The sequence below is a fragment of the Plectropomus leopardus genome, chromosome 10, assembly GCF_008729295.1.
Source record: "Plectropomus leopardus isolate mb chromosome 10, YSFRI_Pleo_2.0, whole genome shotgun sequence".
Classification (NCBI taxonomy): domain Eukaryota; kingdom Metazoa; phylum Chordata; class Actinopteri; order Perciformes; family Serranidae; genus Plectropomus; species Plectropomus leopardus.
The window spans coordinates 20,890,645-20,899,162 of NC_056472.1; the positions used below are offsets into that span (position 1 = coordinate 20,890,645).

The 8,518-nt window shown below is 36.7% G+C and overlaps 1 protein-coding gene across 1 annotated transcript; it reads right to left on the reverse strand.

Annotated features, from left to right (window-relative positions):
- Positions 1-207: 207 nt before the first annotated feature.
- On the reverse strand, positions 208-6,174 carry rpe (ribulose-5-phosphate-3-epimerase). Its single transcript, XM_042494879.1, has 6 exons — positions 6,010-6,174; positions 5,563-5,642; positions 3,914-4,053; positions 2,817-2,951; positions 959-1,045; positions 208-858 (listed from the first exon to the last, which is right to left on the reverse strand). Exons 1-6 carry the CDS (start codon positions 6,129-6,131, stop codon positions 736-738), a joined length of 687 nt encoding a protein of 228 aa, XP_042350813.1. The 5' UTR covers positions 6,132-6,174; the 3' UTR covers positions 208-735.
- Positions 6,175-8,518: the final 2,344 nt, after the last annotated feature.

Here is an 8,518-nt window from a genome sequence, read left to right on the forward strand (position 1 = left end):
CCTAAAATTAATTTGAAAAACCCTGATGTTAGGGAGTACCACCACATCGTAGGGATGGTTAGGAGTGTGTCCAGCATTTTTCAAGCTAAAACTAAGAGATAAATGGACTTAATTTAGTAAGCCTTATAGTCTGTGCCAGTGCTTGTTTTCCAATTTGGGAGTATGAACAATGCTTAGCGGCAAACTGCAAAGACTTCACACTTCAAACTCATTGGAGTATTTTTAATCTGCAAAACCAAATCTTATAGAATTTAGAATTTTACATGATTTATGTAAGGTCATACATTTTGAATGGTTCATTTTTACAATACAGTAAAAAGAGCCAAAACTAATCTGATGAGTTCAGATGAAAGTCAAAAAATGACTTCCAAAATGTTCAATTTTAACTAAGTGTTACAGTGTAGCTAACAGTGTAAAACAAAATTCAGGAATGTTTACAGATGTGAAATCAGCAAAACCTCAGCTCCAGTCTTGAAAGGGTTTTCCCCATGCAGAGATGAGACTCACTTTTAGTTAACTGTTCAGAGAGGAGATTGTGGTCGGACAGGATGACGTTCAAAAAGTTTTGTAGAGGCACGGTGCAGCTTCACTCACAACAAAGTGATTTGACCATCAGCTCCCTGCGCTAACCGTGACCCCTGACCTCATTTCCACAAATATCCATATTGAGTCTGTTCCACTAGCTGCTGTATTGTGTTGCTGGGACGGGCAGGTAGGGTGTCACATGACGATATTTCAGCGGTCCAGCGAACGTTTCTGGATCGCTTCGGCCACCACGGTGCGCAGGAGCGCAATGACAGAGCGGGGGTCGTCGCTGCCTATCACAGCGCTGCCTGACACAATCATGTTGGCTCCTGCCTGGAGCAAAAATAAACATACATCAGTTTCAAAGAAACTCACAAAACTGGATTTTTGACGTTTACTGAAGTTAAGCAATGTGTGTGTACGTATCCCTCACCTCTGCACACTTGTGGATGGTGTCAGGACCGACTCCTCCATCTACTTCAATGTCTAACGAAGGGAACTGACTCCTCAACCAGCTCACCTGGACACACAGACAAACATCACACAGAGAGCTTGAAGCCTGCATAACATCTCATCTACGACACCGTGTTCGGATATTAGTAGGACTGAAAAAAAGATTTAGTGCTACTTGTTACATCAAACTGGAAATACCGCCGCATGGTTGTTTACCTCAGCGTATCAGTCAAGTTACACTTAAGGATGCAAGGTCACAGTGACTCAAACCTTTGAACACCAAATTCTGAGTACACTGAGTCCAAGTGTATGTTTGTGTCGAATCTGAAGAAATTTCTTAAAAGTGTTCTTAAGATTTTACAAGAAAGAGACCAATGCAAGGTCAGCGTGACCATGACATTTTACCACCAATATCTGAACAGTTCATCATTGAGTCTACTCTAACACTTGTGCCAAGTTTGAAAAAATCCCTTAAGATTTTCTTAAGATATTAGATTCACAAAAATGAGACAGAGCAGGCCACAGGGACCTTTACCTTTGACCTATGACCACTAAAATCTGATCAGTTCATCCTTGAGTGAACGATTGTGTTAAATTTGAAGAAATAGTAAAAAGTGTTCTTGAGATATCACATAGACAAGAATAGGCGTTTGGGTGTCAGGCTTACAACACTGGTGAACAAGAGTTTCTATTCTGGCTGTGAACTTTTATAGATATTCAAATGACGTCTAACAGACTTTCTTTCTTGTACTAAAGAGAGAAACACAGCAGGACGAGACAAAGAATAGAGTACTGACACTGAAATTTATATGGTGCTTATATGGTACTGTGGTTTAGCAGAAAATTATATGAAACTTGAGCCTCACGTCACTAAAAAAGTGAAACTTTACCTAGCACTTTCGTGATCTCCCTCCACCGACAACAACTGTTTAAGATTTAATGAGCAGAGCAAACATCTGCAGCGGCTCAAAGAGAATTGGCCAGTAGTTTACTTCTTTTTCTCACAAAGGTCAACTTGTTTATTTTTTCTCCACAACTGTGATAGCAGGGTTGTTATGTCCCCTGTTTACACAAAGCACATATATGTGGCAGAATTGTTGTATTTTTGTCAGCTGGCCTCACATTATGTATGTGCTTTTCTACTGAAAACCTTTTTTTTTTGATATGGTGTATATTCTGGAAAAGCAAAATATTGGTGATTTCTTGCTGCTTCCTGCAGCACAATGTCAAATCTGTACGCTATATAAATTTTACTCCACTGTGGCTCAGTACATCAACGTTTCTACAGGTATTAGACACTTAATTTAATACTTTTAAAAACATTTTTAAAATCATTTTTAACCACATTTAACTTTTAAGACTGAGTTTTGGGAAAAAAAATCATCATTTTCCTTTTTAAGCAGTGTAAGTATGGAGGTAAGTACAATATATGTGGTCCATGCAGAAGTTAGTTTATTGAAGAATATGGATATTATAGTGAGTTAAGTTAATCTACAGTTTGCCAACACCAAAGTACAAGTTTTAAGTACAAAGAAAGTGTTAGGCTCAGTGGTAAGTTAAACGATTTGAAAAATCAATCAGAAATGTGAGCTTAACTCATTTTGACTAAAAGTCATTAAAAGGTGGATTAAGTTAGATAAAAATGTTTCTGCCAATTAAAACCTTCCTGATTCAAATGTAAGACTATTTAATAACTTTGAGACATTTTAGACTCTTTAAGGACTTACAGAAAACCTGGTAGATATCTAATGTCTCAAAATAACACTGAAGCCTTGTTTGTGTCACATGTAAACTTGTTCCTGTTTTTTTCTCTTCCTCTACCTGTGGTTTGTCCTTACCTTTGGCATCATGTCCTCCATGAACTTTTGCCCTCCAAAGCCAGGTTCAACAGTCATGACCAGAGCCATGTCAATCTGGTTAGCCCAGGGTGCTAGCTCTTCAACGGTAGTACCAGGCTTTATGGCCAAACCCACCTGCAAACCTCACACAGCGTTATTATGAAGACACAAGAAAACATAATCACCAAAGATGGTGCAACGGTGTGAGACTTTCATGGTAGGATAACTGTCAAAAAATATCAGTTTTGCGATATATATACAGCATTACACGCATAATTATCATTATAAATTTAAGTTAATGAAAATGAAACAGTTATATTTGGTTCAACAAGGCTTTATATATTAAATAAGACTGTCAGTGTTAATGAGTTATTTGCCATGTGATTGAGATCCAAGCATTTGGTGTTATTTTTTTTTAATTTTGTTAATCGCCAGCCAACATTTCTGTATTTAAGAGGCTGTACCGGGCTGAGTTTTATAGCTAGAGTGATGATACTGTTATCATCGTCATATCAACCATGCTAGCTTCTCAGGAAGGGGGTTAGATAACGCTCCAAAGTTAGACCAAATTTTGGTGATGCAAAAACGGCATAGTTTTTTCACAGGGGTCCTTTGACCTCTAACCACAAGGTCTCAATGAAAACCGGCTCACTGAGTACCACTGAGTCTTCCCTTGACAGACATGCCTACTTTATGCTAGTCCCATGCAATATTTTACAGTCATCTGATTCTTAATAAAGACAATCCGGTAAGAATAAATTTACTTGGTCAAAAGGGCCTTTAAAACTGCTTTAAATTGCAAAACAATGAAACAGAAAATATTTGAGAAAAAATACAATTCACTCTGGAAATAGTGCGATTAGCTGTTAGTTAAAAATGTAATCGCTTGGCAGCCCTAATATTAAAAGAAACTTAAAAACCTTTTTCTGTGTAAAAACTCTGACAGGAAGTTGAGGAGTGTACTATGGCAGATCTTTTAAAATACCATAAATATGCAAATGTACATAGTATGATCACTTTAAATTTTCACACTACTGCACTTTTCATATACTGCACTACTACTAATCTGCCTCTTGCTTTGCAGCAGTATTTCTCACCTTCATGCCACTCTCTTTTATCTCCTTGATGAGGTTTCCAGGGTTGGTGGTGGACTCTATGTGGAATGTGTACTGGTTGGCCCCCGCAGCAGCCATGGGCTTCACCCACTGCTCCGGCCGAGACACCATCATGTGCATATCTGCAAAATTAACACCATCACAATACCACACATAGCAGAGGCATTCATGACTCAACTCAATTTATTCAACAACAACAAAAACTCAAAAGATGCAAGCACAGTTCATGAGACATAATGAGAACGTAAAAAAGGACACCCTGGTAAGTCATAGCTAAAACTTGATAATATGGGCTCAAACATGAGGAAAATAGCTTTTAAAATGTATTTAAAATAATGTGTTGTCTATATTTAAGAAAAAGAAAGTACCTGTCTTATGCAGTAAGTGAGAGTAACAAAAAAAAACTTTTCTTTGTTTGTTTGAAACATATATAAAGTTATTCTAACAAATATATTTTTCTTAACCTCTCACAATACACTCTCCTGATGAAACTGCTGTTGCTAGTTAGACTATGTATTTTATTTTAATGGATTAAAGACAAGCCCCCAACATTAACACAGAGGTACAGAGAAATATGCAAGGTTTTACCAATGGAAAACCTCTCTGCTACATTAAAGGGGAACAACACTTTAAAAAAAAGCAACCAGTCTTAGTTCATTTACCTTATGAAATTACAGACTTATTAAAGAGGGGTGGATTAGCTTTTAGTGTGAATCCCATCTGATAAAATCAAACTGAATGTAATCTTTATCTGCTTGTCCCGTTTTATATGTAACCTTTCCTGCCTTATTTCTGTTTCATGCGAACTAGTGGTAAAGTACCAGGAAACTCTGTTGATCTCTTTTTAAACTGGTGTCCCATGGCTATGAGTTTCAATCTTTCAGTGCTGTCTTGTTATATTTCTTTTGTTTAGATTTGTCTTCTTTTGTTGTCTTTTGTTGTTGTCATGCACTATGGAAATCAATAAAATGTATTTAAAAACATGTATATATATATTTTGTCCTTCTCTGTTGCACTGCTGTGGGCTGGGATAATATTATGTCGTTTCTTATATGTATGCAAATACATAAGAAAAATGACAAATAAACAATCATGAAACTAAAGAATCCTAACGCTAACTACTAAATGGTCCATCAGCCTACACATTGGTTTAAGTAAGATACCATAGCCAGAGACATATGGCAAGTGAAAATAACAGCAGAATTTAAATGCTTTATGAGGGTAACCAACACAGAAGTCTCCAGCTGTTAAGGGTGTTCAAGCTTTGACATATTATTGTAGTAACTGTTGCCTAAGGCTTGAAAACAGACACAAGGTGGCATTTTTACAGTGTTATCAATCTCTTTCCATTCCCGTGGACCTCTGAAAAACACACTTAAGCTTGCACACTTAGGTTGACTCTTTTTTTTAGCCTTTATAATATGTGATTTTCTACTTTTGTATCTATAAGTTTTATTGGAATTAGGTCACAGAGTCTGTTGTTGAGCATAAATATACAATTATACACTATGCAAGCGCTGTTGAAGACATTATATTCAGTGAGCTGCAGAAAACTGGAGCTCTGGAAAAGAGGATCAGTAGGAGCAATGGGATAACTGATGAAGTGTAGCATATGTTTGGGGATATCTCACCAAAGAAAGGGTCTTGGCCTAATGATTTCCTCAGGCACTCTACCATGGGATGTCCAAATGTGAGGTTGGGGACAAAGTGCCTTAATAAGGAAAAAAAACAGACATTTAACTTCCAGCTATTATGAAATTCTCCTGTCTTGCATGACCACTTGCAAACAAACGCCTTGCACAAGTATAGAGGAAGGTAAACAATGACTGAAGAAACAGGCAGAAGGAGGAAGTGTGTTAAAGACATTATAATGTTTGACAGCCTGACATATTAAAACCCCCTTCATTCATACTTAAGCCAGATAAATCCTGTTACATAAATATCGGCTTCCCCGTCTTAACTTCTGAAAAGCTAGCTTAGCTTGTTGATGTTAGCCAACTTTAGCTCCCCCGCACTGAACTTCCAGTAGGCTTGCTAGTCGTTAGCGTGCTAACTTATTTAAACACCGATAAACTGACCCGTCCATGACGTCCAGGTGCAGGTAGTCTGCCCCGCACTCCAACATCCGCACACACTCGCTGCCCAGACAGGACAGGTCGCTGCTCAGGATGGACGGACCGATCTTTGCACTGTAAGCCATGCTGTTACTGCTACTATTACCCGCATGCAGCCTGGAAGCTAACACCGGTTAACCACAACACGAACCACTACTTCCGCCCGTAATCTTCAAAATAAAAGCATAGGCAGGTACAAAACACATTGAATGAAGAGTTATCTTGATAGGTTTTACATGTAGTATAAAATAATAGCAGAGTATGCCATAGAAATGAGATAAAAGTCACAGTACAGTATGTCATTTTGTTCTTACTGTATGGCGCTGCTACACCCCAATTTCTCAGTTTTGAGATCAATAAAGTATATCTATCTATCTATCTATCTATCTATCTATCTATCTATCTATCTATCTATCTATCTATAAAATGTGTTCGAAAACAAAAAAGTTACTGTATAGTATGTCATGAAAATGTGATAAAAATAGCACTGTATGGTATGCCAAAAATATGTATTTTAAAAAAATTCAAAGTATAGTATGTCACAAAAATGTGATCAACAAATGATATAAGAGCTTATAGTAAGCTATACCATAATAATGTGATTAAAACGGCATGGTATAGTATGTCATAAAAATGTGATTTAAAAAAAATTGTCATAGTATAGTATGTCATAAAGTTGTGTAGAAAAATGAAAGTCATGGTTAAGTGTCATAAAAATGTTACAGAAATATCATAGCATGGTATGCTGAAAATATATAATAATAGTATAGTCATAGTACAGTATGTCATAAAAATGTGATCAAGAAATGACATATTGTGGAACCATACCAAAAAAATCTGATTAGAAAATGTCATAGTATAGTATGTCATAAAATGTGACAAAAATGCCGTAGTATAATTTGTCATAAAAATGTGATTAAAAATGTCATAATGAGAACATCATGGAAATGTGATTAAAAAAATGTCATAGTATAGTTCTGCAAGTCAAAGGAAGTGATGTCAATGAATATTTGCTTACAATAAGATCACTAAATACGCCAAATATTCTCTTTCCTGAAGTCTTAAAAACAGTTTTAGTAGGATAAATAATCTAATTTCCGGTCTCACTCCAGGTGTCAGTTGTTAACTTGATGCAGTTCTGACTCTCGACTCACAGTTCCGCCTTCAAAATAAGACTTAAATAGAATAAGTACCTACTTATTTACACTAGATGGCGTAAAGCTCTTGTGGGTAATGAACTTTCATCTCAGCCCTTCATATTGGATTTCATATGAACGGCTGGGTGCTGATTGGGGAAGACAACAGTGATAAAAGCTCCTGTCAGTTCACCTCTCCATACCTCAAAAATCAATACCTGTTATTGGACTTTTATTGCACCATACATTTTTATTCCTTGCATACAATGATTATAACTGTCACAAATCTCTGCAAAATTGCAACTCTGATAGTGTTTCTCCCCTATAATAGCAAATAATAATGCCAGAGAAGTCATTACCAAAAAGTTCTTTGAATGTAACCTACAACACAGATTCTTTTTGGGCTGCTTTTGGCATAACTTGTTTTGTAATAGGGACACAGTTTTGTAATCAGTGTATTGTGTTACATAGGACACAATAAACAATGTGGGACACAGTTTATCAAAGGGTAGAACTACAGAATTGCCAAACCTTTTGAATCCAAATTATCCAGCATATTCTCTGCTTCCCTTTCTATCTGTATAGTTTCATTTTTAAATATTTCTCTGAGATTTCACAGACTACTTGTCAGCCCTCCATCTGTCTCCATCACTCTGCTGTGCTTTCATAGAAAATATAAGTAACGTGTCTGTCGGGACAAGATAGATAGTTAAATGGCCCCACAGAAGTTTCACACTTGGTGCCAAAACAACAGAGGCATTTATTAATGAAAAGTTGTCTGGGCTTTAGAAAAGGGATTTTATTGATTCAAGCAGCTGGCTGGATGGAGTGCAGGTTAGCCGGCAGGGTTACTATCGTCTGCCAAAGACCTGTGATGAATTTATTCTTCAAAAGAAAGAAAACCTCTTGCAGAAAAATAAACAGTTGGAATCTTACAGTTGAAAAAACCTTTAATATCCCATGTTACCTGACTCCAAATTGACCAAAACAGACAAAACAAGCAAATAGATATTCAGAAAAACAAAATCTTTAGTAAGGGTGTATAAAATGCTTTCCTACAAAACAGTTTACTGCTGAATAATCCAGCTACATTCAATTAAATGTTTTGCCACATTATTTCACCAGTAATTGCTTGCCTGGTGCATTCAATTCAGTGATGTCACAAGTACGCTGTCATAGCAGTTAGCTCACATGAAGTGGAAGCTTTAGTTAGTTTGCACAAGTTTGTGTGGACAGCTTCCAGATAAGGAAATATGCTAGTTTTAATTGGTCCCTGATGTCTCATAATATCTGCGTAATATACTGTGATTCTATACTTTGCAGCATTTTATCTCGTA